General features: G+C 47.7%; 1 protein-coding gene across 1 annotated transcript; it reads left to right on the top strand.

Moving 5' to 3' along the window:
* On the top strand, positions 1 to 27,855 carry LOC146206764 (uncharacterized). Its single transcript, XM_084575558.1, has 2 exons — positions 1 to 717; positions 27,697 to 27,855. The coding sequence occupies exons 1-2, from the start codon at positions 1 to 3 to the stop codon at positions 27,853 to 27,855; spliced, it is 876 nt and encodes a 291-aa protein (XP_084431684.1).

Here is a 27,855-nt window from a genome sequence, read left to right on the forward strand (position 1 = left end):
ATGACCGACGCCAGCACCCCTAGTCCAACCGGGCCCTCGTCCGCCGTCTTCTGCGCTGGAGCTTTGCGCCAGCGAGATCCTCCTATATTCAGCGGAACCGGCAACCATGACGTGGAAGACTGGCTGGCTTCATATGAGCGGGTTAGTACTCACAACCAATGGGACGACGCCCGAAAATTCAATAATGTAATATTCTACCTAACGGACGTGGCCAACCTGTGGTTCCGCAACCACGAGGCCGACATCACTTCATGGTCTGCTTTCAAGGCCAGTTTTGCCGATATCTTCGGCCGACCTGTCGTGCGCAAGCTACGTGCTGAGAAACGCCTGCGCGGCCGTGCACAGCTTCCTGGCGAAAATTTTACCAGTTATATTGAAGATGTTGTAGACCTTTGCAAGCGCGTGGACGCTTCAATGCCAGACCATGCCAAGATTGGTCACATTATGCAAGGGATTGAGGATGACGCGTTCCAGATGCTTCTGGCCAGAAATCCAGCAACCGTCGTCGATGTTATCAATGCATGTCAAAACTGTGATGAATTACTCAAGCGCTGCAACATCACTCGGTCTTCGCTCTCACACCAGAAACCTCTTGCAGCTTTAATACCTGAAACTGACCAGTCGTCCTTGCTGCCACAAATAAAACAGTTTGTTCGAGAAGAAGTTGCCCGTCAACTATCACTCGTTCACCAACGTCTTGACGCTCCATCTGCTTTGGTGCCGAAGTTGCAACAAGTCATCCGCGAACAAGTCGCAGAAGCACTTCCCACGCTTCCTGAAGCTCCTTCTGTTGCTCCTTTGACATACGTCGGAGCACCAGTCCAGTATAGTCAACCTGCTGTTCCAGCCCCTTTGACCTACGCAGCTGTGGCTGCGCGGCCACCGCCTGAGCCGGCACTACCCATGCAGCCTGTCATGCGCCCTGCACCGCTTCCTCAAACGGCTCCGCTTCATCCTGCCACTCCGCGCCATTACAACCCTTGGCGTACTTCGGAAAATCGCCCAATTTGCTACTACTGTGGTTTCGCTGGACATGTAGCTCGTCGATGTCGTTGTCGCATGGCCGCTCCTCCCAAGCCTGCGTTTTCTGATTACTCCCCGCCGCTGCTTCATTCTGCCCACTCTCCGCCTGCGTACGCCACAGAACAGCGTTCGTATACAACCCGTCGTTCTCCTTCTCCGCGGCGCCGGTCACTGTCACCAATGCGCAGGCGACCACCACCTGCTTACGAGGGAAACTAAGCTCCGCGGTTCCTGAGGCAACAACTGCGTGCTCTGCGAAAAGCTCAAGGCCTCAAATTTTGCCCACGAACGTTATAGTGATCTCTATCGATGATCTGTCCGTATGTGCGCTGGTCGATACGGGTGCTGCAGTGTCAGGGATTCATGAGCGACTCTGCCGACGATTACACAAAGTTACGACGTCATTTGATGGCTTATCACTCCGCACTGCCAGTGAAGAGAGGATTGCACCTTTAGCAGCATGTACAGCACGTGTCGTCATTGAAGGTGTTTTGTGCAGTGTTGAGTTCGTAGTTTTGTCGTCTTGCTCCCACGACGTGATCCTCGGATGGGACTTCTTGTCTAAAAATAACGTCGTGATCGGTTGCACCCGAGCTGAAGTGGAATTTTCTGCACTGTGCGATGAACTGCCCGACGACAACAGTTCAGTGTGTCCTCAAAAGCTTACCATCGCTGAAGATGTCGACGTAGCACCAGAAGCTTGTGCCCTTGTGCCTTTATCGTGTCCTGCCGTGTCAGCCGTTAGTGTTTTATTTATGCCGTCTGCATCCTTCATCCGTCGCAAGCACCTGCCGCTGCCGTCTGCTGTTCTCGATGTTTACGGTGGCTTCACGATGCTACTCATCTACAATCCGTCTCCGCGCCCGATTACTCTGCTGCGGGGGGAATCTGCCGGTTCTGTTCAACCAGCCAACCTTCTCTCTAACCTAGACTCCTCCGAGACCTACCGTAGTAACTACATCGATGCTCTGCAGTTCGATTCGACGCCTGATTCGTTGCCAGATGACTTCTTCCGAAACGCCATAGATGACGTTCTTACTTCCACCTGCCGGACGCAGCTTGTGGCCCTTTTACAGACGTTTCGCTCCGCTTTCGACACCGTCCACACACCTCTCGGCCACACTTCCACAGTCGCGCATCATATTAAGACCGGCTCTAACTCACCTTTTCGACGGCAACCCTATCGTGTGTCAGCGGCAGAGCGTCGCGTCATCAGTGAGCAAGTTGAGGACATGCTACAACGTGGTGTAATCCGCCCGTCTAAAGAAGAAAGATGGCTCAGTTCTCTTTTGTGTCGATTACCGGCGCCTGAACAAAATTACCCACAAGGACAATTACCCCCTGCCACGTATAGACGGCGCTCTTGATTGCCTCCAAGGTGCCGAGTACTTTTCGTCTCTTGATTTACGTTCCGGTTACTGGCAAGTACCAATGGCCGCCTGTGACATAGAGAAGACCGAATTTGTGACACCGGATGGCCTCTATGTATTTAATGCAATGCCAACGGTTTGTGCAACGCGCCCGCCACATTCGAGAGGATGATGGATAACATCTTGTGGAAGTTCAAGTGGCACATCTGCCTCTGCTACCTGGACGACATTGTTGTCTTTTCCACCGACGTCGCCACGCACCTAGAGCGCTTGCGGCAAGTTTTGGTTTGTCTTAGTGACGCCGGCCTACAACTGAATCTCAAGAAGTGCCACTTCGGTGCCCGGGAGTTGACCATTTTGGGGCACATCGTCTCTAAGGAAGGTGTTCGCCCTGATCCGGCCAAGCTGCGCGCAGTGGCGGAGTTTCCTAAGCCGGTCTCGCTCAAGCAACTTCGAAGCTTCATTGGTCTATGCTCCTATTTTAGGCGCTTCGTGCGGAATTTCGCTTCTATAATTGCGCCCCTTACGAAGCTACTTGGGGGAAACAGTGACTTAAAGGAGCCCCGAAACGATTTTTAAGCACATTGTTTTGCCTCTTGGTTACGTAGATTGAGTTATAGTGGCACTATTAACGGTGGTTGTTTTGTGTATTATCCAGCATTTAATATTTTAATTTGTTCGTGAAAGCGAGTTCGCACCACTGATGGTGGCGGCACACAGCGGCCATATTTTGGCAGCGGATATGACGACATTGGGTCCGATTTGATGATTGGACGAACAATAAATTCACGGCTAAATGAACTTATGATTAATGATACGCTCTGTAATGTTCTTGCGTTTTCTAATATACTTACAAAACTGACATATTTATTTTCGATTAAAGCACTTCAAATAAATGTTACAAAAAATAATGCTAGAGGCTCTGTCTATTTTCCCGAATCCAAGAATTTTGCGTCCCTCTAGTAGAAATATCTGCTCATGTAGCTCCTGTTTGCCCTGTGTTTGCCTTTGCCAGACCTTGCACGTGGTTTGCCGTTTGTTTACTCCTCGTGGTTTGTTGTAGGTGGTTCTTCGTATCCTAGTAGGCTGTCCTGCCTAGACCGATCGGTTTTCGCTGGTGAAGCTTGGTTATATTTCGTGCTGTCATGAAGAAATTCTGCGCAGTCCCAGGCTGCTCGAGCAGCGAAGGCGTTGGAGGAGTGTCGTACCACAGATTTCCTTCCCATAATGAACGAAAAAGAATGTGGTTAGAAGCTCTGGCCATTGAGAAAGAACCGAATCGGCGTGTGTGCTCGGCGCACTTCACTCCAGACGCCTTCGAGTGTTCATCGGTAGCTTATGCATCCCTAGGCTACAAGCAACGGCGGCTACGCAGCAACGCGGTGCCAACGATGCCAGGCGCTCGCGAAAAACAGTCTAAGACGGAAGTATCGTGACGGACTGAGCAGTGAAAGTTGTGCCAATGACCACGTTTTTGATCAGCGAGTCTGTCGAAGTTCATACACGATCAAGGATTCAATGTTTTAACTGCTGTTTTATACTTTCTCAGACAGTCATCGTTACGAGTAACGACCTTGGCAGCCGCTCACTGTTCTCTCGACTGTCAACAGATCGGGCCGCGTGAGCGCGTAAGCACACTTGAGAGCTCGAGCGGTGCTATGAGGAGGAATAGCAACGAAATTTTAAGGTCGAGCGCTGCCTACAACCTCTCGAATTATATAATATTGGTCAACTGTCGATCGCGTGGCTTGTCTGTGAGTTTGCGCAAGCTTGTCGATTTTCTCTTTTTTTCAGAGCATGGCTTGCCGGAGCTCCGACCGCATTATCGAAAAAAAAAGGGGGGGGGGGGGAGTACATCCTTAGCACGCGTGTTTCCCTGTCCCTTGCCACAAGGTCTGTTGACGCAACAAAGCAGATGAAACGCGTTTTTACACCCCCCCCCCCCCCCTGCTCTTTTTTTTGATAATGCGGTCGGAGCTCCAGCAAGCCATGCTCTGAAAAACAAGCTTGCGCAAACTCTCAGACAAGCCACGCGATCGACAGTTCACCAATATTATATAATTCGAGAGGTTGTACGCAGCACTCAACCTTAAAATTTCGTTGCCAATCCTCCTCATAGCACCGCTCGAGCTCACAAGTGTGCTCACGCGATGCACTCACATTAAGAGCGCATCTGCTACTTTGGCTGCCAGTTGTAGTTCCTTGGCCACACTTGCTGTGGCTGTGGATAAACGCAAGAGGGGGGGGGTAATAGTTGCAATTTTATTGTAGTGTTTGCAGACTTGCAATATGGCCACATCTTCAAGGCAGTGCTGTCCCTATGGGAAGGATATGGCTGCTCCAGCATGAACATTTCTAAGGGGCCAGTGAAAACCAAAGGAGGCCAGTGCTGAGGAATCGGCTGTGGGTTAATGGAGCTGCCAGACCATGAGAATGAGCAACAATTCCGCGCGGCCACATCACTCAACGATCACGAGAAGTGACAAGATAGTGGCTGGTATAGCAATGTGAACAATAAGAGTCTGAAGCAATGAATGGCGTGGATTTCGGTGGCACTCCAACAGCGAAAGGCATCATTTTCAAAAGGTAAAGCTTCATCATGTTCCTTATGAGCCCATAGTACTAGTACTGGGATCAGCACCGACTCGCAGCTGATTCTCAATGCAAGGGCTTGCACATGAATGTTCGTACAGAATAGCAAGTCGCATTCTTCTCATCTCATACTGCCAGCATCACAGTGAAAGCCTGGTTTCTGCAAGCCACGTAAGAGGAGATGTGTTATCAAGGTGTTATGACATAATATATGAAGAATGATCTTGCTCACTGACTGTTACAAAGTGTTTATGCACTGTTCTACTGTGTTGTCCTGACATTTGCCATAACAGCATATGCCACAGAAAATTTGACTGCGGGTTCAAAGAGCATGCAGCCATCGAGCTTGCTGAAATGCTTTCCCGTTGCCTTAGATGCAAAATGTCTTAGACAAAGTTTTGTACCAAGAATCATTGCTGAATGTTGTGTGGTTTCATCCATGACTTCAAAACTTGCAAAACGGACTTTATGCGAGCTGTGGTGATCATCCAGCTGGTTTCGATAGCTGCTCCTACTGGCTGCCACTACACCATTGAAAGTTCCTTGTTGCCAGTCCCAACATCTAACCGTGCCGTGTCGACCATGTGCATGACCTGTGTGTTGAAGATGGATGTTTTTCTGCATCTGCAAAGTGTGTCCATGTTTTTGACCAACTGCATTTGATACAGTCTCCACTGTCCCCTAAGTGCAAACAAGTTCAAACGGCTGTAGCAAAAATGTTCGTGTTCTTGAGGGACCAGGCCACTGCAAGACGTCATAAGTGGCATGCAAACAATCTGCTTTGGTCCAGTGTGTCCCAGTCAGCATCCTTTTTCGACGTTGTGAGGGATTATGGTGTGCAAATTACGGAGCTCAGAAATGAAGATCTGTCCTTCCTTTCTTTATATTTTGTTCGAAGCCCTGTGTTCATATGTCCAGCGATATTACCTGGAACCTTCACCAACTTCCTACAGCTGTGCTTTTCTTGTAGTTAATGATTAGCACTTAGAAAGCAATGCTTGTTGTGCTGTATATGACCCTGTTGAACTTTGCAGAACTCAAAACCAGCGAAATGTGCCAGTTGTAATGCAGTGCAGCTGCGCTGGGACGAACCTGAACTGAAAATATTCTTGAACAAAACCTGTGGTCCAGTGGTCCAGATTGTAGCCCTCTGAAACTAGCTTGCTAAAAGGAAGATCTCTGTCTAGATATATGACCGATAAAAACTGCCACGTAAACTGTTTTTCTGATATAAGTCTCGCTGCTATACATACTCCAGGAAATTCCGCATGTGTCTTTTGATAACATCACCAATCTTTGGTTGGACGTCATTAAAGTAGCAGCTGTGAGGATACAACTCTGCTCACAAGCTCTTTCTGTTGTTTCTTTGTATGTGCTTCCACAGAAAATTTTAACTGTAGCTTTGTAACTGGTGCCCATCTCCTCAGATCACATGTTGATTTAAATTTCTATCAGTCTCTCAGGGTGACAAGAACACAGATTCCTATTTGTGAAAACTTCTAGACATTGTTGACAGTGATAGAAGCCACGCTTCCTATTATCCTTCAGCCTCTGCTGTAGACCTGCCCCTGCATTCATCCAACATCCAAGTGAAGTGGTCACTGGCACCTTGCTGCATTTGGAGTGACCATTGCTTTCATTTAGTGCTGCCTACCATCTATGTGGCTCCAAAAGTGCTATCCAGGTGAGTATACTTGGCAGCAAGGAGTAGGTGTCGAATCTTGCACATCAAAAATATGAACCTCTTTTTCTTTTTTGGTATGCTCTCGACATTGGCAGCTCAACATGGTCTGCTTCATACCTTACTGCCTTCATACCTTCATACCTTGCTGCAATACTTCATGCGTCAACATAGTTGCAGGTCAAAGTTATGCAATGCGAGAACTTTTGCCTCACTATCAGAATATAGGTATTGTTGTGGCTGAGCCTTGGAACAGACACCTAAATGTGTATCCGAAGTGCCATTGGCACAAGAGCCTTTCCAAAATGCATCACTGAAAGTAGCCTGGCCAGTTGGTGCATGTCTCTTTGTGGAGCAGCATGCAGTATTTCTTGCCTGCAAGCAATATATTTATTCAGTTGCTAGCGAGTTCTGTGTTAGTGCCTTCATGACTCTGTTCCGTCACCCTGTGCACTGTTTTGCTAAGGAGAATTTAAAAAATGGCCATTAACATGGCCACAGGGGAAGCATTTGCTTTTCTTGGTTCTTCTCGGTGTTGCAATATGGTGTTGTAGTTTGGCCTCGTGGTTCCGGAAAGTGTAAGATCAAAAATGAAGAGCCTTGAAAAAAAGTGTTTCAAAAGTTGTATATCTGTGTTGCCCTTTTCTGTCTTTGCCTGGCATATAATTGCTTTTCGGCTTAACAGTACCACATGCTGTAATCCGTGCTGCAAGCTGTGCACTGTATAAACAAATGAAGCTTGAAAAAACTGAAAACTGGTTTATTTTTTTTTACCCCTCACAGTTGGGAAATTTAACCCTGTGTAGCATTCCGATGGAAACATCTTCCTAATCATGGTCACCACACTTGAAGGGATCTCTCTTTGTTCTCCAGTTCAGTCTTTCCCCCAAATCCATGTCGCAAACTGGTGGTAGGCCACATATTTTCTAGAACGAAAAGAAGAGAGACATCTGTGAAAGAGCAACCTCAGGATTTACAAAGCTCCAGTCCACATTGGTTTGACTCAAATGTCTAGCATACTGCAAAAAGAGTACCACCACAAGTCACCTCCGTACCTTGAGACAAAATACCCTATGTAGAGTGGTTTTTTTTTTGTTTTTTTTTTTAAGTTTTCTCTCCTCAGGGAATAAAAAAATATAAAAGAAAAGGTTGTACATTCTAAGTTCTGCTATAGATTAGTCATTACATTACTGATAGTGCTTTCTACACATATGCAATGATAATAAATGAGTAAGCTGCACTAGTGAATCCAGTGAAATACTGTGCTTTTACAGCATGCACACATGTTGGAAAGGTTCAAATGTCCTTAATGTGGAAACCTAGTCTGCCAGTTTCTGGTGCACTGCACCCTTCTCATTTTTGAAGGGCATGCGGTACGCTTTTAGAAGGCCTCATTCCAAAGAAGAAAACGAAATGCGCTACGTGCACAACGGGCGAGCCACCATTAGTGCTTTTTTCAGGGGATTCAACTTCGGAAATACCTTGTTGTGGATATCCATTTCAGGCTCCTAGCTGGCCCTTCTCGATGAGGTCGCCGTATGCGATTTGCAACACCTCGGTATCCAGGCAGAGTACAAAAATATATATATATATATATATATATATTCGTCTTGGCATATACAGATATGCAGTCCCGGTTCCTGGCTGCACATGGCTCAACATCTCGGTAGCACAGAGGCTCCGTACACCTGGACGCAGCAACAGTTTCAAGTCATCAGTGTGGTGTTTTCTCCGCTCGCGTGACTTCCAGGGTTAAAATTGGACGTAATGTTACCACAGTGGCTCTATCACCACGCTTTTAATAGCGATATGGACAAGGCACATTTCGCCAATACACGTATGGTGTTTTTCGAAGTTCACGAGGCGTGCCTGCGTACCGAGAACGACTTGGCGGAAACGATCTAATCGAGCCACTGCATTCTACAAGAATTCGTTTCAGTCCCAAGAAAGGATGCAAAAAAAAGTGCTGCGGTTCATATTTACCAGTGCGCATCGTCAGCTTGGTGGTGGTCTGGCAGCGTTGCTGGGCGATCGTCAACACCGCGCGGTGGACGCGACGACGCTGGTCGGCTGCTGTTCGTCCCCTTTCGGCGTATCCCCGCACGGAATAACGCGCAGATCGTCGCTCCGTCGCGATATCTCGCGTTTGAGTTCCGATTAGTCTGGCAAGTTCATTTACGGTGACTTCTTATGCACTCCTAAGGTGCTAGCAGTGCTGATATCGGATGGTGAAGCGTCGCTGACCATCCACCTGTTTATCACCATGGGAGCGACGCTGTTAACTTACGCCCACGTGTTCCTTGTAACCATAGAAACGACGCTGCCATCCTTGGCAGGAACGAGTTAAAGCAAACAGGCAACCATGCTGTGATAACTTCCGCGACGTCATCGGTTTGCCTCTTTTGATTGGTCGCACCCAATGACGTCAATGGGAGAGCGAAATGGGAATGGGAAGCCCCGCAAAATTTGAGTTGAGGGCAGTTTTTTGTTTGCTTCTATTTTTAAATTTCTTCATTGAATAACTCCCGTTCCTGTGCACCGATTTTTGTAATTCTTTTTGAGCTAGTATCCCTGTGACAAAGAATTGACCTGAAGCATAACCGACATCACATTACGAAGCGCTTCGCGGCTCCTTTAACTGCGTGGTCGGTCGAGTGCGACGAAGCGTTCACCGCATTGCGCCGTCTTTTGACTTCGCCACTACGACCCCACCGCACCTACCGAGGTCCATACTGATGCGAGTGGCGTTGGCCTCGGTACGGTTTTGGCTCAACGGAAAAATGGCTTTCAAGAATACGTCGTCGCGTACGCGAGTCGCGTCCTCTCCAAAGCTGAATGCAACTACTCAGTTACGGAAAAGGAGTGTTTGGCCATTGTGTGGGCACTAACGAAATTCCGACCCTACCTGTACGGTCGCCAGTTTGACGTCGTCACGGACCACCACGCGTTATGTTGGCTGTCCTCTCTTAAAGACCCGTCCGGCTGCCTCGTACGATGGGCTCTCCGCCTTCAGGAATTTGACATCCGCGTTATATATCGCTCTGGCCGTAAACACATGGACGCCGACGCTCTGTCTCGTTCTCCCCTATCCATCGAACCTGCTTGCTCCTCGGCGGCTGATCCCGTCCTCTCGTCTCTAACAATCGCTGATATGCCTGCGGAGCAGCGAAAAAACCCGTGGCTCGCATCTCTTATCGACATCGTGTCCACTTCTCCAAACGCTGCGCCTTCTCGTACTTTACGCCGTCAGGCACCACACTTTGCCCTACAAGACGGTCTTCTCTACCGCCGCAATTATATGTCTGAGGGTCGGCGGTGGCTTCTCCTCATTCCCCGCCATTTACGACAAGAAATTTGCGCCTCTTTCCATGCCGACCCTCAGTGTGCCCATCCTGGTGTAGTCAAGACGTTTCAGAGAATTTCTCAGCGCTACTATTGGCGCGGCATGTACGTCTATATTCGCAAATACGTCCGCTCCTGCATCGCCTGTCAGCGCCGCAAGTCATCCACACCTCGTGCGTCTGGCCCGTTACAACTACTTCCATGCCCGGCCCACCCGTTTGACCGCGTTAGCATTTACCTTTACGGGCCACTTCCCTGCACGGTCTCTGGGAACCGGTGGATTATCGTCGGCATCGACCACCTCACCCGGTATGCCGAGGCCGCTGCTTTACCCGCCGCTACTGCCCGTGAAGTTGCCCTGCTCTTGCTACATCATTTTGTTCTTCGCCGCGGCGCGCCGCGAGAGCTGCTGAGTGACCGAGGGCGCGTCTTCCTTTCCAACGTCGTTGAAGCTCTACTGGCCGAATGTCGCATCATACATCGGACCACAACAGCCTACCACCCTCAAACTAACGGGCTGACTGAGCGCTTCAATGGTACTCTTGGAGATATGCTCACAATGTACGTTGCCGCTGATCAGACCAACTGGGACGCTGTTCTTCCTTTCGTGACGTACGCATACCATACCGCCATGCAGTCAACCGTTGGATTTAGCCCTTTCTTCCTTCTTTATGGGCGTGAGGCATCGTCCACGATGGACACTATTTTACCATATCGTCCCGACTCCTCCGAGTGGACTTTCCTTTCAGACGTTGCCAAACATGCGGAAGAATGCCGCCAGCTAGCCCGCAGTTTAACATCGGCTCTTATCCCCGTTAAAAGACAGTAAACACCCCTTCTCAATATTTATAATATTTAACTTGTTTTTAAAGACCTCTTTAGGTCATTTAGTAACCGCTGTGTAGTTGCACAAAGCTTAGATATGGCTCAGACAGGTTTTTACCTGCGGGGTGGGTGAGTCATTGGCCCCGGGGCCCTATTTTGGACAATTAGCCCTTTTGTTCAAATTGTGACGTACGCATGACGTGTGCAGTTGGATGGTGCCAGGTTAGGTAAGCACACAATCGGGTTACACATTCTGGAGGAAAAGAAAAATAAAGTGACAGAAAAAAGCGCGCTGTCGTCTGCCACTATATATTGGCGCCAAGTATGAAAAACGATGATGCTCTTGCAGGAAGCGATCCGCTGCGGTGCATTCCGTGATTCGGAAGCCTCGGGTTGCAGTGAGGCGAGTGAAGTATGTTGTGGCTTTGCGGTATCAGCGTGTCATGACATACTTGCGGTCGAACATTCGACAGCAGCTATGCACGGAGAGGCTGCTCGCGTTTTATCTGAAGGGCAAGAAAGGCAACTGAACATGCTCAGTGGGTTGGCGCAGAATGGGCGCGGAAAGTAGCATTGTTCCTCACAACCGCCGATCACCGCTCACGTTCACTTACCAGTGGCTTTTAAATTCAGGAACTAAAACGTTTAAGGACGTGGTCGTAAACAGAAAGAATCGACAGATTTCCAAAGTAGCTCCAGCGCTGACGAAGAGGCGCCGGCGCAGCCGCCATGGTCCATGTCTGAGGACAACGCTCGCAGTCTCAAAGTATCAATTACTATAAGCTACTGGCTGTGCTACCCACCTGTTTCGAAAAGCCGCGTTATGACCAGCTATCGTCAAGTCACCAAGTCTGCGTAAATTTCTAACATATTGCGTCGGCTTGAGTAGTGTAGAGCGCGGAAAGCAGCAGCAGAGAGGGAGATAGAGGGAGAGAGAGAGAGAGTGTGTGTGTGTGTCTTACACATACACACACACACACACTGTGGAAGGTATACGCTGGGCCTTACACTATATAGCAGGTTAAATGTTCATGCGCTGGCGTGCGATAAACTCTTGCGAAACGCAAAAGATGTCCGAGAAAAAGAAACAGAAGAACGGAACAGCAGTAAGGTTAATTAGGCGATGCCGAGGCTACCATACACGTGCAGAGGGGGATAAACAGAATAAGGAAAGAAAGCAAAAGATGACTGAGGAAATCTTGGTATGAAGCTAGGGCGAAGCCGCGCGCGCGTATTCCCTACTGTCGAAACGGTAAAATGCAAATCATTAAAGGGAGATTATTTTCCGGCTATATTACAACAAAAGCAATCAACACAAACTGTCACTCAACTACATCATATGATTAGAGCGTACCGTCATAACGTACTCTGGAGTATTTATTTTTTTCTAAAAAATGAGCAAATGGTTATCCCGCATGTATAAAAAACAAGACATTATATAAAAGACACATCACATGTGGCAAGCAAATATGTGCCATGTACATGTAACATACACTCCTTTATTAAAATAGAAGCTGTGAGTATTTTTGCTTGCTTTTCCCATCGTGCAAAGGCTGTTCAATTCATTAACATTGCAGTGAGTGCATAGTGCTAGGCAAAAAAGGCAATGTTTAGGGCCAACGTTTAAGAGTCTTTGGTGATCCTTCGCTGCCTGTCACGCGAAATTCCTGAACAGCCATCGCACCATATGACCCTTCAGGTTGTATTCACGAATCGACCAGACAGATAATTAGAAAGCATCGCGGTGCTCTCTGAAATTCATGATGGTTTGGTGGGCGCTGTTTAACACAGAGACAAAGAGAAGAAAACACGGGACTGGCGCCTTTCTTTCTCTTCTTTTATTTGTCTCTGTGTTAAACAGTGCCCCCGAAACCATCATGGACAACTTTGTTACAACTCGTTCAATTTTCCCTTCGGTTGCTCTCTGGAATGCCTCGTCTCGCGCAGATCAACCTTTCTTTCTTTCTTTCTTTCTTTCTTTCTTTCTTTCTTTCTTTCTTTCTTTCTTTCTTTCTTTCTTTCTTTCTTTCTTTCTTTCTTTCTTTCTTTCTTTCTTTCTTTCTTTCTTTCTTTCTTTCTTTCTTTCTTTCTTTCTTTTCTCACTATACAGTGAAAAAAAAAAAAGAGCCAAGGGAAAAGCCGTTCAAGCACGGCTTGAGTTGTCTTTGGCCCCACTTATATCAGGCATTGGCAGCAGCGAGAACAGCACAAGAAACAATGATCTACGACGCAGTACAAAGCAAAACATACAGCAATAAAATGGAACCGTAGCAAGTGGTACAAATATGCAACTTATCAAAATAAACTGCATAACACTGCAACAATTGAGCGCATATCTCATGGTACAGAAAATTACTAATAAATAATAATAATTAAGTAAGTTTCAGCGGATGAACATGGCGATGAGATCAGAAATTTTCAGTTTATAAATATCGATACCTGTATTTATATAGTCATTTAGCATCCATGGTAACAGATCACACAGCATTTGTCGACCGTAATTAGTTCGGCAGGCAGATATTTTCCAAAATGGGGCAGACCTAGTGGCATATACTGGATCAGCTAAGCATAGTCTGGCAATATCAGTAAGTGTATTGCTTCCGCGCTTTTGACTAATATATTCTCGCGATAACCTAAACCTATATAGCTCAGTAACTCTAAGTATATTGAACTGCTCAAAAAGCCGTGAGGTAGATAGCAGGTATGGTACATTAGCAATAATGCGTAGAAATTTCTTTTGTGCTAATAATAACTTATTTAGATTACCCTCTGTGGTTGTGCCCCATACTGGAAATGAATAATTTAAGTAGGGTGCGAACAGAGACCTGAATAAATAACTTCACTCTCTCAGGTAAAAGATATCTGTTTCGATTTACTATCCCTATCGTACTACTCAGTCTGTTCAGCACAAAATTTACATGGTCATCCCACTGCAAGTGTTCGGAAAAATGTACTCCAAGAACTTTACGCACAGCATGATTTCTATCTTCGAAGATTTAAATATTAAGTCACTAGTCATGGCCGCCTGTTTAACTCTGGGTTGAAAAATTATTGATTTTAGTTTTGCAGCATTAACCTTTAGGTGGTTATTTCTTGTCCACATATCTAACGCTCGCAGGACATAATTTGCTTTTACAATTGCGTCCTTGACATTTGCAGAGGCACTAAATATGGTGGTGTTATCAGCATAAAGAATGAATTTACTTTTCCTGGTGCTATATTAACCAGATCATTTCTGTACAGAATTAAAAGCAAAGGGCCGAAAATGCTATCCCGTCGGACGCCGGATATGATTTCCTTCTTGCTCGATACCAAAGTGTTAACAGAAACTGATACCTATGTGAAAGATAACTTTTCAACAAAGTAAGCGGAAGCACACAGATGCCATAATGCTCTAATTTTTCGAAGATATTGTTATGATGGATATAATCAAATGCCTGAGTGAAGTCAACAAATACACCTACAGCGACATGTTTTATCTCAAAATTGTGCAAACTATACTCTTTTTGATTCAGAGTGCCAATTTTCTACATCGGTTCTTTTGAAAACCGTACTGGGATGTGGTTATAATGCCATGTTTATTACAAAATGAACACGAACGGTTATGATTTATTTTTTCAATGACTTTGGAAAACACGGGAAGGATTGATATCGGCCTATAGTTGTTGACTTCATGCCGCGAACCCTTCTTATAGACAGGTATTACACGTGCTATATACATTTCTGACAGAAATGTACCCAAAAATATGCAAAGATTGTAGATATAGGCAAGCGGGGGTTATTACATCAATAACATATTTAATCGGCCTTATCTGTACACCGCTAGAGTTAGCTAGCCGCATTGCTGCGCTTGGCAATGACGGCGCGGATCGATGGTTTCTCTATGAGAGCAAAGCATTTGCAACGGGAGGGTAGCTACGACCCTCGTGTGGCTGTAAATTTGCGTCTTCATTAACTCTAAAAGATGACGCAACTAAAAAATTCCCTTATGACGTCGTTTCAGTGCTTTCTGCAATTACAACAAGATGTCTTCTCAGCTTACTTCATCATCCACAAAACTGTCTACCATACTGCGGTGAGCTAACAGCCGCCCACCCTGCACGTCGAATTCGTCATGTGTTTTACGCGGCCACATTAAGCGGTTCGAATTGCGGCGCCCAACTTTGGTCATTCACAGCAATGGCAGACTATTTTTTATGTAATGAGACGTCATTTTGACGTCATCATTAAATGTTTATGCATGCCGTATTTCCCACCACGTCAGCCAATCAGATTTCAGGAGTCAGCTCTTGACAGTGGGCAGTTCATTTCAGCCCATTCGTAATAGCTCTTTCTATCATATATACCTCTGTTTTCCCTCCACAATTACTTATAAATACCATCCAGATATCATGAACAGCGCTGCTAAACATCAGTTTTCAAGTTCACGTTGTTGTTACGTCACCGCAAAAAGCCGTTTCGACAGACCGCAAATTCGCGCCACAAATTTGAAACACGCGACTTTTCTGACAACCAATCAGAGAAACAACATCGCGCCGAAAGCCGGCCATGTGTGTAGAAAATAGGGCCCCCGGTACAACATTCAACGTTGTGTGCTGCGTGCAAAGGGGGTTATCTGTGTCAAACAGTCAGTATTTCGTTCTGCTGGTTGCGGCAAAGCTTTACAGCAAAATGAAGACTGTGTGTGCTCGATGACAAACTGATTGCATCTACATGTGCGCATTTTCGGACGATGGGACTGTAGAAGAAAGAAGGCACACCAGCCGCTGACAGCCGTTGTATGCTGCGGTTTCAACATGGCGCTCACAGTGCTCCTCGAGCACCATGTCCTCCCGCTTCCTCTTCCTTTTCGTCCTTCTCAACCATCAGGCACAAATCTTCAGCACACTCCCGGCCCCGAGGTGACAACCGGTAATAGATAGAGATATCAAGTAGGCCTAACTACCTCCTATCCTTGCTGTAAACAAATTCAGTATGAGCAGACTAACCCCTCCTTACCCATTATACATTCCACGATAACACCAGTCGGCCAAACTGCTTTCGCACATTGTTCAGAGTGACAAACACCTGGGTCATTAGCACTGGCATAAATGAAGGTGATTGTTCTTCAATTAACAACAGCTTCAGTTTCATATAGCCGTGTTCAGAGCTGCGGCGTATCAAAATGCTTTTCCAAACGTTTTCCGCCGGCATACCTTAACGATTCTGATCAAACTTTCCCCTCCCCACGAAGCAGCTCTCTCGGCAAAAACTTTTATGTTCTAATATCACTACCACGGTAGTCTTTCACATGTTACCGTCGAATAAAAATTTGAAACTTTTCTACATGCCTAGATGGTCTTTTGACCGATCAGGAAAATCAACAGCTCTGATATAGAAAGGTTGAGCGTTCGGCAGCCTTTCGCACGGAAGATATGCTGTCAGAGCGTCAGCTGCTTTCAGTCGAAAACGCGCACACACCATATATTTTGCCTGGACACACTGACACACTGACAAGCTCGTGTCATCCGGATCCTTCCTCGCATCTCGCACATCGCCATGGAGAACATTGCGATATGAATGCAACACCACAAAGCGTGTTGACGGGTCTTCCACGGGGAACAACACAGGCGCTACTTCAGTGGATATCACTGGAGCATTCAGAACCTAGGTGCTGATCCTGGGCACAAAGGCGTCATCGATGAAATGGGGAAGATTGCGCATCTTCGAGAATGCGTGAAAACGTCTTCTCTTCGTGTGTTGGTAGAAGAGCGCCATAGCAAAAACCTCTTTCTGAACTTGGTTGCACCAGGAGACAGTCTTGGTCTCAAGCAGTTCTAGCAGTAAATGGGGAAGTAATGCTGCGCTCAAACGAAACGGACTTGCAGTCGTCCCAAAGGGTACGCGCGTCAATTTGTGCTCCTAAATGCCAGGCAAATGACTCTCGGACAGTGGTGCGTGCTGAAGCCATAAGAAACGCAGAGCATTGTTAACGATGACTACAACGGGTTGGGGCGGGAGCTGCCGCTTTCGTCCATCAAGGCAAGAAGTCCCGACCGAAAGAGGTGAACGATCAGGAACGGCGACGGCGAGACGCCACTTGGAGTGTCCATCACAAAAGAAAGCCGGAAAGGAACGCGGGGTTGTTCCGCTGGTCAGTGAGAGCGGTCAATTACGGGCCATCGGGAACAAAAAGTTTCAAAAGGATCCCGGTGTCTTCGGCATGGGTCGGTACCCTCAAGGCGGCCACGCGGTCATCTCCTTCGTCTGGCCGGCGGCAAGCGGCGGCCCTTGCGACGCAGGTGTGTGTGTGCCCAGACGAAGAGCGCCGGCAGTCAACGCTTCTCCAATTCGTCTTGCCGACGACGCGCGGGGGCTCGTTCGACGCAGGTGTGCCCCCGACCATTAGACGCCGACAGACGCCAATCGACGCAGGTGTGTCCCAGACTATGAGACGCCGGCAGACAGCGAGCTCCTCGTGTGCTGCCCCCTACACCACCACAGCGGCTTCCCCCTTCCCCACCAAGTCTTAACTTTAGAGGGGGCGTGTCTGAGAGAGTGAAAGTGTGTTAATGTGAGTGACATTAAATAGATAAGGACACTCCCTCAATGCAGAGCCCGTCCTTCACCTAGGGAACCTGAGGAACACGAGCCTTTTAAAACTGTGTGTGTGTTCAAACATCGTCAGTTCTCCTTTACTCCTCCTATCAATGTAAATCAACCAAGTTTTCGTCCTTCAACACCTAACTCCTTCGCTCATCGGCACTTCTTTCTGGGTGGAGCGGGCGTCGATGCGGCCGAGGACCCGTCCAGCGGCACCCGATTCCCACCTCTAACAACTGGATGGCAGCGGTTGGATCGACCATGCGACCTGGTGCTGCTTCTGCGGTTGAGTGCTTGGACTTTGCTTGAGATTCGCCAAGCTCCAATTTTTGTGTTATTTAATTTTACTGCTGGGAATCAAGGAAGTTGTTAGGTGGGACGCGTGTGATTTATTTATTTTATTTATTTATTTATTTATATGATACTGCAGGCGAAAAGCCCAGGCAGGAGGGGCATACAAGATGTAGAGAACGATGAAATACAAGCACAAGATACATAAACTGAATCAATGGTACGTGATCAGGGCACACAAAAAAGCAAAAAAAAACAAATTGATGAATTGATGCGGTGCTACAAAAACAAAATACATAAGGATAACATCAACCATTTGATTGCAGCACACTGTCAATGGAGTCAAGCGAGTGAAGGCAATACGCAGGTAAATCATTCCAGTCATGAACAGTCCGGGGAAAGAGCGAAAATTTGAATAAGTTTGTCCTAGCAAAATAAGGTGTAAGAGAAAGGGGATGGGTATGGCGGGTTATGCGCGTTGCAAGAGGGGATAGATACGGGTAAGGATCAAGAGCAAGTTTGCGGTTTATTAATAAAAATAAAAATTTCAGACGCAAAAATTTGCGTCTGGACTGTAGAGTTCTGATACCATCACCATGCATAAGTTTTGAAACAGAGTCAGTGCGACTGTACTTTGAGAAGATAAAACGAACTGATCTTCGCTGAATTTTTTCAAGCGCATCTATGTTTAACTTTGTATGTGGGTCCCAGATGACGCATGCGTACTCGAGTTTGGATCTTATTAAGGCTGTATAAGCTAGTTTTTTAATCTGTGAAGGGGCATCTTTAAGCTTATGTCGCAGTAAACAAAGCCTGCGAAACGCGGATGAGCAGATGTCGCTAATATGGGAATTCCACTTCCAGTTGTTCGTTAGCGTCACACCCAGATACTTAAATTTAGTGACCTCAGTTAGCAGCATGCCCTCTATAGAATAAGAAAATATAAACGGTTTTTTCTTGTTGGTAACGCGAAGTAGGACAGATTTTTCGGTGTTAATTTTCATTCCCCACTCATTACACCAGGTTACAATATTGGTAAGATTAGAGCTTAGGGCATGTTGGTCAGAGATACTCTGTACCTCGTTGAAAAGGATGCAATCGTCTGCAAATAAGCGGATTTTAGTAGGCTCGTTAATGACATTTACAATATCATTACAAAAAATCAGGAAAAGTAAGGGGCCAAGCACACTACCTTGGGGTACACCGGAAGTAACTGGTAGGACGTTAGAAGTGTGGCTTTTTATCTCCACATATTGATTACGGCCAGCTAGATATTCAGATACCCAAGCAATTATGAAACTAGGAAGATCAATGATTTGTAATTTATAGATTAATTTGTCATGCGGAACGCGGTCAAATGCCTTACTAAAATCTAGAAAAATCATGTCAACTTGACCACTTTTATCGAGAATCGAAGCAATATGATGAGTTACTGTAGCTAATTGAGTAACGGTGGAATACCCTTTCCGGAAGCCATGCTGGAAAGGGGATAAAATGTGGTGTCTTTCCAGAAAGTCATTAATGTAATTGGTCAATATGTGCTCCAGGAGCTTGCAGGAAGATGAAACAATCGAAATGGGCCGATAGTTAAGAACAGAACGGCGGTCCCCCTTTTTAAATACTGGTACGACTCTAGCCAATTTCCAGTCTAGGGGCAATGTTGCTGATGTTATTGACGCTTGAAAGATGATAACGAGGAATCTGGTTATGGGCTCAGCATAACGACGAAGGAAGGCATTTGGAATATTATCAGGCCCTGGCGAAGATTTAACCTTTAGTCGCAGAACCATATTTAGAACGCCCTGATATGAGATATGAAGATCATCTCACGACAACAGTGTGTCAGCAAAGTCAAAACTCAGAGCAGCAACCATGGAGTTTATGAGTAGGCCGGTGGCAGATTTGCTGACGATATGCGAGGAGATGGGTGTGGAAGTTGATATCACTTGGAGAAATCTGATATTTGTAAAGCTCTTTTGGAAACTGGGATGAGGAGTTAATCTACCTGGCAACTCCTCAAGTCAAACCATAGAAAAAAAGAAGAGGAAGAACGCCGGCTTGAAGCCGAAGAACAGGAGCTAGAGCGCAGGCTAGCAGCAAAGAAACAACAAGAGTGGGAAGCAAAATTACCGAAACACCGGAAAGAAATGGAAAGGCTGGACACTGAACTAGAGGCGCTTGAGCTCCGACTTAAGATGAAACGAAGGGCATTGCAGAAGGGCTGAGCGGTAACCTAGGAGAACGGAAAATGCGAAACATTAGAGTGCCAGAAAACAGGAAGGCAAGAAGTTAGATGTGATCAAACAGATCAGGGGTTGAACGGCTACTCGATAAGGACTACAGCTCAACTGCGGCGCTTAAAAGTAAACACCGAGAGCTAAAATTGCAGGACTCACTTCGATGATAAAGGTAAGCGCGATCAGACCCCTGTTCCGCTAAGATCCGCTCCGCTCCAGACCATAGGCAAGTTGACGGCTTCAAACGCCGCGAATAAGAAAAGAGTTCCTAATCGTTTCAAGTGGAAAATGAAAATGAGAACTCTACAAAGAGATGTGGTAGACGCAAAGCAAACAGTTTACCAGCCGAGTCGCCGCATTAGAGAATAGGGGATCCCGTGAAAGTGACCAGCGGAGAGAAAGCTGCAAAATGGGAAAGTGCGACCCCAGTCGTAAGGAAGGCGGCATGTGAAACCGAGTTGAATAAGCGCGACAACGAGAGAAAAAATGCAGTGCGAGCATCCAATCGGCATGGTCACAGAAAAGTAAGAGTAGAGGTGTCCAAAGGTACAGGTCTCGAACCTCAACTTGAGGTTGCCCTAGGAAAGTGTACACAGTGCAGTGTGGAGCAGTGCCAACACATAGTCTTTGACACAGGGGAGCTAGGCGACCTGAAACAGGAAAAGGTGGAAATGACACAAAACAACCCTCAAGATGGTGAGCTTGATGTAGGGAGCCGTTGTTCGGTAGATGCTCTAGAGTACGCCCTTGGCTGCGATGCTAGTGAGAGCGTTGTTCATGAACCGGGATAGCAGTGGACCCGCAGTGCCTAGGGGAATCCCGGAGAGCACGAGGCGCACGTGGAAGGCACGCATCCGCGAGAAGGGAAAAGAGCACCACTGCCACTGAAAGAAGACAACGAAGGCTGCTATCTCGAGTTGGCAGTGCTAACTGTCACTGATGAGAAGGGTGGGGTTGTTTTGAAACCCAAAGAAAACATCCGCACTGTATGTCAGAAGCACAGGAGAGTAAATTGGGATCGTGCGACACATGTGGGTAGTTCTGACGCTAAGCCCAGAGAGAGGGAGGGGCAATTGTCGTCTAAGTGCACTAAGTTGGCAGACTTGACTCCTTACCAGAGTGAGACAGTCGAGGGATTAGGCAGCAAGAGCGCGCCAATTTTGGGACACACGAATGCAGATAGCGAGAGGCCATTCGTAGTTTAGCTACACAGGCCAGGACAGTTCAGTGTGGAGGACTGTCAGGTAGGAGCAGAGTACACGGACCAGCGAAATGTGCAAGTAGGATCGTCAGTGCACGAAGTGCAGCCAGTCGTTTCAGGAGGGATGATGCTGCGCTGCGAGGGCTGAGAGGCCATTTTGGAAAAGGAAGTAGAGTGTTCACGCCGTGCAAGTCAAAATCCGCAGGAAGCTGATTTTGTTCGCGAAACGCGCAAGAAACAATCTAGGCGTGAAAGGAATAATGCTAAACGGAGACAGGTCCAGTGTAGAGCTCTAGGTTCAGTCACTCAGACGGCCACCTGTAATAATAGTAGCAGGAATGCCGAAGGGCCAAAGCTAATCCCTTCCCAAGGGGCACCTCGGAAACGCACGAAAGCAATATGTGACCAGGCGACGTTTGCAAGAGGTTCAAGCGCAAAGTAAAGAAACGTCAAAAGAAAAGCGCTTTTGCGAACCACAACACGCGCGAAGTCCCGGAAAATGCGGGAGGCCTCGGAGGGGGTAAAAAAAGGCTCTCCTGGAGCAAAAGCAGTGGGGCCGCAGATAAAGCAGCTTGAGACGTCTAGAGGCTATAGGGTTCGCGGACCTAAGAGTAGACTGGCACGCAGTTCAAAACGGAAAGGACATATGCTGATTCACCACGCGAAAGAATCGCCGGTAACATGTGCGGAAACGCTTTGTCAAAAGCGGGCAGGGAAGAACACTTGCAAGACGCGATGGGGGAGGCCAGAGTCTCGTTCGGCTTGCACTTCATTGTTCAGCAGTGCTTTTCGACTTCCTGCACAGTGCAAAAGTATTTATAGCGCCGGGAGCGCGCAGGGAGATGGCGGTCAAGTAGCGACTTGTCGCGACGCCTTTGGTTACGGCTCTACACTAGGTTCAAAGAGACAGGCCGCGACCCTGCAGGGCGCACCTGAAAGGATAAAACTTTCGACAGGGCAGGGGCCCTAATCAACCTCGCGTAGCGTTTCAAAGTAGCAGTTTTTCTTTATTTAGCTTGTGGATTTGTGGAACGAAATGCTACTTTACTTGGAAGTTGGCGGGACGTTTCGTCCCAGAATGATAAAAGGGCTACTGTAGATTTATTTGCGAATACTACGGCAAAGCTAGCAAATTTCGTGAAACTTAGAAGAGCTTGTGAAGTCTCTCATAGACGATAGAAGCATTGAAAAGTTTGAACTTAGTTTGAGGCATAGAGTGGTCCAGGGATAGTTACGTTTTTTGGTAATCGTAATCCTCAGGTGCACAGACAGCTGGCAACTGCAGAATTGTTTTTCGTGACTTTGGCAAGCGCAACGTCAGAGGAATAAGCTTGCCGATCAGAGACTGCCGTTTTCGAGTCCTCTCAATTTTGAGTATTTTTTGCTGCTTCGGTGAGCGCTCCAAAGTCAGCCTGAACGTTCAGATAAAAAATATAAAATAGGAAGGCTGTTTCGGTTATTCTAACTTTACGGGGATGAGAGTGGTCTGATGATAATTTTAGTTTTGATTTTCTAGCTCTGTGGAACACCCGCCCACCTTTTCGCATACAGCCTGCAGGACTTATCTTTGGCTACCTCATACGGGACATGGAAGCTTGCTCTGATTTGAAATTCGGGCAAACTTGAGGGGATCACAATCCAGGAATTTCATTTATTTGATTTAGCACAACGCCTGGGGCATCTTAAGTGGATTCCGAGCGCTTGCGCGTGTGGTATCCTACTGAAAATCGAAAATTCTATGGGGAAATAACTTCGCACAGTCTCATCAAATCACATAGACTCTCATACGGTGCGCATCATTATCATAAAATATCTTCCATAATTTATGTTAATGTGCAAGAAACAATGAGATCTTACGCAATTATATGCGACTTGTATGTAATGTCTTATGTGAATTGAGTGAGATTGTGTGAGAAAATGTCACGTTATTGCCTCATAAAATTTTTTCAGTAGGGCAGCTAGTGTTGTGTTGTGTGGAAAGTTTCACCTATGCTTTCCTTTGTTGGTGTTGGCTGACTTTGGGTGCTGTTGCCTGGGGAGACGATCTCTTCAAGACAGGCCACCAGAGCGAACGCAAGCCCATCTCTCTTCGGCAAGTGATTGCGACCACTAGCCGATTGAGATTTTCCCCGGCCGCGGAGGAGCTGTTGAGGATGGCGACAACGGGTCGGCGCGGGAGCTGCCGCTTTCGTCCATCAAGGCAAGAAGTCCCGACCGAAAGAGGTGAACGGTCAGGAACGGCGACGGCCAGACGCAGCTTAGAGTGGTCATGACAAAGGAAAGACGGAAAGGAACGCGGGGTTGTTCCGCCGCTCAGTGACAGCGGTAAACTACGGGCCATCGGGAACAAAAAGGTTCAACAGGACGGAAGAGATGCTGTCGGAGCATCAGCTGCTTTCAGCCGAAATCGCGCACACACCACATGGTTTGCCTGGATACACTGACACACTGACGAGCTCCTGTCATCCGGATTTTTCCTCGGCCTCGAACACCGCCATGAAGAACATTGCGATATGGATGCAACACCACAAAGCGTGTTAACGGGTCTCCCCCGATGAGCAACACAGGCGCTACTTCAGTGGATGTCACTGGATCATTCAGAGGCCAGGTCGTGATCCTGGAAATAAAGGCGTTATCGAAGAAATGGTGAAGATTGCTCATCTCAGAGGATGCTTCAAACGGTTTCCCTTCGTGTGTTGGTAGAAGAGCGCCATAGCAAAATCATCTTTCTGAACTTGGTTGCACCAGGAGACAGTCTTGGTCTCTAGCAGTTCTGGCAGTAAATAGAGAAGTAATGCGGCGCTCAAACGAAACGCACTTGCAGTCATCCCAAAGGGTACACGTCATTTTAGCTTCTGAATGGCCGGCAAATGACTCTCGGACAGTGGTACGTGCTGAAGCCATAAAAAACGCAGAGCATTGTTAAAGATGGCGACAACCGGTTGGCACGGGAGCTGCCGCTTTCGTCCATCAAGTCAAGAAGTCCCGACCGAAATAGGTGAGCGATCAGGAACGCGACGGCGTGACGCCACTTGGAGTGGCCGTCACAAAAGAAAGCAGGAAAATAACGCGGGGTTGTTCCGCTGGTCAGTAACAGTGGTCAAGTACGGGTCATCGGAACAAAAAGGTCCGGTGTCTCCCACATGGGTCGGTACCCTCAAGGCGGCCACGCGGTCATCTCCTTCGTCTGGCCGGCGGCAAGCGGCGGCCCTTGCGACGCAGATGTGTGTGTGCCCAGACGAAGAGCGCCGGCAGTCAACGCTTCTCCAATTCGTCTTGCCGACGGCGCGTGGTGGCTCGTTCGACGCCGGTGTGCCCCCGATCATGAGACGCCGACTGACGCCGATTGACGCAGGTGTGTCCCAGACTATGAGACGCCGGCAGACAGCGAGCTCCTCGTGTGCTGCCCTCTACACCGCCACAGCGGCTTCACCCTTTCCCACCAAGTCTAAACGTTCGAGGGGTGTGTCTGCGAGAGCGAAAATGAGATAATGAGAGTAAAATTAAAGCGATAACCACACTCCCTCAACGACGAGCCCGCCCTTCACCTAGGGAACCTGGGGAACACGAGCTCTTTAAAACTGTGTGTGATTTTGGGCATCGCCAGTTCTTCTCTACTCCTCCTAGTAATGTAAATAAACCAAGTTTTCATCTTTCAACACTTAATTCCTTTCCTCAGCGACACGTCTTCTTGGGTGGAGCGGGCGTCGATGCGGTTGAAGATCCGTCCAGCGGTACCCGATTCCCATCTCCGACAGCATTTTGGTCATGCCGCTGAGCAGCGAACTGTAGAAACCACTCTAGCACATCAGCGGTGAGGCCTATTGAATTCAGTAGGAAGATCACTAGCATCGTCACCATACCGTCGCTGAGGTAAGTGGCTTTCGTCGAGCGGTCGTTCACTGCTGAGAAACACTTCGGGTGCGACGATGCATTCATGGCGACGCGTAGGCGCTATTTTGTAAATGATTCTGGAATTGCAGCTTTGTTAGGCATTTATTAAATCTTCTCTCCGAAATCCTGCTCACACGGTACTTTTCCTGTGGACTCATCCACTTCATATTGCCTGACTGCTGCGTCGTACTGCTGAAGCAAATCGGCACCAACGTAAAGGCGTTGAACCAAGCTGTACTGTAGAATGGGCACCACCGAACGATTGTCACCGAGGCTAACGTCCAAGGTCTTCTCCGGAAGTGTGACTTCATACCCCACGTTTCGCAGCTGGTTGTTTTCGGGAAAATTTTCAAAAACTACGCTGTCTTCGCAGCGCTCATTGAATGGTCACATATGTCAATGCTGTCCGGCTCCCCAAAACAGAGGAATTTATTCGAAACTTCTGAGTCAACAGAGCTCGTTCGTAGCACGCAAACTGTCCCTACTTGAGATGAAATGCCTCAATGGCAAGACACAGGGCCTTGAAACGTCCAACCAAGCCTTGTATTAAAGGCTGCGGGGCTGTTTGCCTCGTCATGGGAGCAGACTTCATTTAAAAGCAACTTGTGAACTTGGTCTGCCCCGAAAAGCAAATCGATTCCTTTGCTGTAATTCAGGCCGGGTAAACCCATCGCGTCCGCAAGATATTTCTTCGCACCAACCAACTGTTTAAGAAACATGTTTATACTAGGAATTTCAGCCATTGCGTCGCAAATAAACGGAACTTCTACGGCCTCGATTTCGCGTTTGATGATGTCATATTGGCTTCACACATGTAGGCGCACTAAATTGAGCTTGCGTGTCAGTGATTACGTAGCTGTCCCGAACGTTTTGATGGCCAAATCGATAGCCTTCATGAACCTATAGTACTAACTTCCGTGAGACGTCGGTTGTAATGAATGCCCGTTGGCTACCGTTATCAAAAAGGCCTCTGATGTACACGGAGTGGCTCTCTGTGATCAACCAAGCTTTAAACGTTTGTAACAGTACTTGTGCCTGCACTTAACTTGCATCATTAGTCGCGGCATGCAAGTTGACGTTGTTTTCAGTGGTAGCTGTTTGTCGTGAAGTATCAGTATACTTGCACATTGAAGTCGCATGCCTCCCTTCGCACTGCAAACAGCGAATGTTACAAAGACAGTCTTACGACCTATGCCCTGGATTCGTGCATCTAAAACAACGGCCGGATCTGGCTAAGAGGCTTCTCCGCTCTGGTAGACTCATGTCGAAAGTGCAAGATCGCGTTCCGTGCGACGTCGAACGGCAGAATAAGCACTCACCGCTTTGACCACACGTGGCACTGTGTAGCACAGAAGCCGGTAAGGAGTTCTGACGCCAGCCGCGTGTTTCGTCATTACCAGTGCGTGTGGTCACGACTGGTGAGCTATTACCCACCTCTTGACAGTTCGATCGCCCAATGTACCAAGCTTGTTCTCGAGCTTCCACCTCGATGCGTAGGTGATCCAGCAACCGTCGAAGCTCCGCTTCTGCCGACTGCTGTTCAGTCTCTCTTGGTTGGATGCTTCGCCGCTTGTATAGTCTATCACGACTTCACTCGGTATTACTTTTACAAGAATGTCTTCCAGCATGGCAGAGCAAGATAGTTCATGCACACCGAGTGCCTGCAACCCTCTGATATTGATGGTGACGTAGTCCAGAAGACTGCGTAACCCAGCCATATCGGCAGAAGACTTGACGGGCTTAAGTGTGCGAAGCATGGTGAAGTACCGCTGAATAATAACCTGTTGATTTCCGAAGCGGGTCTTTAATATGCTGATGGCGTCGCCGTGTGAGGTTTCTGACACTTGAATGCCGTCGATTGCTTGTGCCGCCATTCCACTGAGCAGGCTCTTCAAGTAATGGAAGCGATCTATATTGCTCAAGTGTGCGTTAGTATGGACGGCATGTTGGTACATGCCCCAAAAAGCTGGCCAGTTGGACACGTTGCCATCAAAGCGAAGCAAGTCGAGCTTTGACAGGCGAGACCCAACTCGGCATGTTCGTTCAACAGCACCCATGGCAGTTGGTTCACTGTCTGCCGTCGGGATCTCACTGGCAGTGTCGGTAGTATGACTAGGAGCATGCACAACAGGAGGTGGCGCTTTCAAACCTTCAATGTGGTGTCATAGTCAAAGTTTCTGCGGCTGAGTCTTCGTACTGCAAACTAAATCAAATTCTTCTCCCACCTCCTCGTCTGAAAAGAATGTCTCTAGCTGTTTGTTGAGGGACGCAGGCCATCATTGCATACTCTGACGCACACCTGAAACTACCTGAAGGCGAGCAGAGTGCCAGAGCCCGATTCGATGAATTGAGCAACCTCATTCCGCAGCCGGGTATGTAAAGCACGTTGGGCGGTCCGCTTAACTTTGACGTGCTCCATCTGCAGTAAAAAATGCGGCTGGTGTCAGAAGGGTGTTCCTCTTGCCTTGGCGGTTCGCTGGCAAAGTTCCTGGTAGCCTTTTGGAGGGCCGATGCGTTGTTTTTGTTAACCTCCAGAAAGGATCGATGGCGGAGCTTATGATAGCCTCCCGGATTTCGGCACTATAAATTGTAGAAGAAGGAAGGCACACCAGCCGCTGATCACTGTTCTTTATTGTGGCCCCAACATGGCGCTCACAGTGCTCCTCGAGCATCCCGTCCTCCTGCTTCCTCTTCGTTTGCGTCCTTCTCAGCCATCAGGCACAAATCTTCAACAGGGACAGTGCTGCGTCACCGCTCAGCGGCTTGGCCAGCTCAGCCTCCCAGGCACGTCGCAAAAGTGGTGGCTTGTTTTACTGA

This window comes from Amblyomma maculatum, chromosome 1 (assembly GCF_055883805.1).
Source record: "Amblyomma maculatum isolate TAMU_Amacu chromosome 1, ASM5588380v1, whole genome shotgun sequence".
NCBI lineage: Eukaryota > Metazoa > Arthropoda > Arachnida > Ixodida > Ixodidae > Amblyomma > Amblyomma maculatum.